This window comes from Sinocyclocheilus rhinocerous, unplaced genomic scaffold (genome assembly GCF_001515625.1).
Source record: "Sinocyclocheilus rhinocerous isolate Xijiao unplaced genomic scaffold, SAMN03320098_v1.1 scaffold1492, whole genome shotgun sequence".
In the NCBI taxonomy this organism is placed as follows: domain Eukaryota; kingdom Metazoa; phylum Chordata; class Actinopteri; order Cypriniformes; family Cyprinidae; genus Sinocyclocheilus; species Sinocyclocheilus rhinocerous.
The window spans coordinates 226,352-228,788 of NW_015636532.1; the positions used below are offsets into that span (position 1 = coordinate 226,352).

Sequence of the window (2,437 nt, forward strand, 5' to 3'; positions counted from 1 at the left end):
GAATTGTATTTCTGTGGTATCCTTGAACACAGCGTCTTCTCAACATGATGTAAACACACTAACTAACGGAAGTGTTTGTGGGCAGATCAGACTCTGTTCATATTTCCCGGGCAGGCCGGGATTATGCAAATGTGTTACCCAGTGATGTATACCGGTAACAGGCAAAAGATTCGAAAATATGGGCCTCATTAAGGTGATTCAGAATCGACTCTCTCTTTTGAGAGACAATATCTTTATTTATCATGCACTTTTTTGATAAACAACTTTGCAGATTGTTTTCATTTAAGGATAGCTACGTTATAAACTGCAAAAGAGATATTTTTCAAAAACCCATATGACCTGCTCTTTAAACAGTCACTAAAGTAATTCCCACACACATATTAACTATAAGAATGCACAAATGTCCTCCCCTCTATGTTGTAAACGTAATGGTTACGGCCGCGAGTGCACAGGACCATTTGTCTGAGGCTATGGATTACAGGTACAAATGTTGTAAATAATGTTCAGCTTCTTACACAGAATGATCATTTCGCTTCATAAGACCTCAATATATTGTCAGGAGCCGCAGGAATTCATTTCTTGTTTTTTTCTTTTTTTGACTCTCAAAGTGACGTGCCTGATGACTTGTATATTATGAATCAACAAGGACCATGGGATCAGCTAAAAATCATTTTTTGTCTTCTACTGAGGATAAATAACAGCAAATTTTCATTTTTTTGGATGAACAATTCCTTTAAATGCTGCCTCAATTGAGCAAAACAAAACAACGGTCACAAATTAGAGGTACAAAACAAGGATTTGTACAGAAAAATGTCTGGGGAATTATTGCCCTTTGCTGTAAACAAAACTTGATTCTCGCAAGACTTGCATATTCTCAGCGGAGCTTACTCTACGCCTATGTCCTACATCATCCGCTGGAATGCCATTCTTTTGTGGCATTTACCCCCCGAAGCCATGTGGAGTACTTTCTATGATGGAAGGATGCACTTTATTGGACTTCAAAATCTCAACGGCCATTCACTGCCATTATAAATCTTGGAAGAGCCCGGACATTTTTTAATATAACTCCAATTGTATACGTCTGAAAGAAGAAAGTTATATACACACATGTACTGTAGGATGACTTGAGGGTGAGTAAATCATGGGGTATTTTTGATTTTTGGGTGAACTATCCCTTTAACAGCTGCTATGGGTTTGGACGAACTTCATAGTAATTTTTATTAACTTGAGAGAAACGGATGATTTTTATCTCTTGTGGTTTAGATTTTATGTTATCCCATAGATACTCGGGTGAAAGCAGTTTGCTGGGTTTGTTATACAGGAAGTACTTGTTCAAATGAGACTCCTCCTGCCATGCCGCCTCAATGGATTTAGCTGCATCAATGTCCAGGCGTTCCTTGCAGGTTTTAGCAAGCTGATATACATCTTTCGGCAAGCCACCGATCACAGCTCCTCCATAATAATAATCACCCTCAGAATAAGGAATGTACGCTTGAGACTCGGGCCTGCGCTCATATGGGAACCAATCATGATGGGTTTTATAAAACCATGGATGTATGGCACCTACAAGACGACCCAAAGTCTCTGCCCCCCATCGCCCGTAGAACTTTGTGTCCACATCAAGGCTGAAAACATAGTCGGCTTCATTGACCAATCGACTTTCGATCAGTTTCTCCAGCCTTTCCATCCTGCGCAAACTGATCTCCTGCCATCTGTTAGAACTAGCCACTGTCAACACCGTCAGTTGACGACCTTCACCCAGTTTCACTGCAGGAACCAATTCCGGAAGATCGGTGAACACGTAATAATGCACACGAAATCCAACAAAATAATTTTGCTCTGCAGACTCCAGGAAATCTTTAAGAAACTGTGTATACCTGAAAAAAAGGAGAGAGCTAGAAAAAGTATATATTAGATGGCAATTAAATTTTTCCCCATAAAAAATACAAAGGTGTCGGTGTAATGATAGCCCAGGCAAAGTGCCATAAAGAACCCAAGTTTAACTGAAAAACCCCCAAACATATAGCAAACTCCAATATTTAACAAATAACAAATTTTAACAATATCTAGAGATAAAACAGGCCTTTTATTTTAGGTGCAGACAACTAGGGCATAAAATCATAGGCATGAGCGAAACAAATATTTAAAAAATAAATAATAAATAAATAAAGCAGGTACACAACTATGACCATAGCATTTTGGGTGAACTCTGCCTTAACGGTGCCTTAAAGGTGCAATAGGTGATTGTCGTCAGAAAAATTTTTTGTTATGCTGGTTGAAAGTCTCTTCACATCCCGATAGCAATCATTAAGTTAAGTGGTCTAAATTTATTTGTCTGTATTTATATATTCTGTGGAAGGCGTAGGATCAAGAAATGTTCATCCAATCAAAACGCTCGGTCCGAGCGTTTTAATTGGCTTTCCTACCTGCCTGTCAA

General features: G+C 38.9%; 1 protein-coding gene across 1 annotated transcript in view; it reads right to left on the minus strand.

Annotated features, from left to right (window-relative positions):
- Positions 1–1,129: 1,129 nt before the first annotated feature.
- Positions 1,130–2,437, minus strand: part of LOC107747827 (globoside alpha-1,3-N-acetylgalactosaminyltransferase 1-like) — a 23,416-nt gene continuing 22,108 nt past the window's right edge. The window contains exon 5 of the mRNA XM_016562434.1: positions 1,130–1,877. Coding sequence (XP_016417920.1) covers positions 1,187–1,877 — 691 coding nt within the window. The 3' untranslated portion in view covers positions 1,130–1,186. The remainder of the gene's footprint in view (positions 1,878–2,437) is intronic.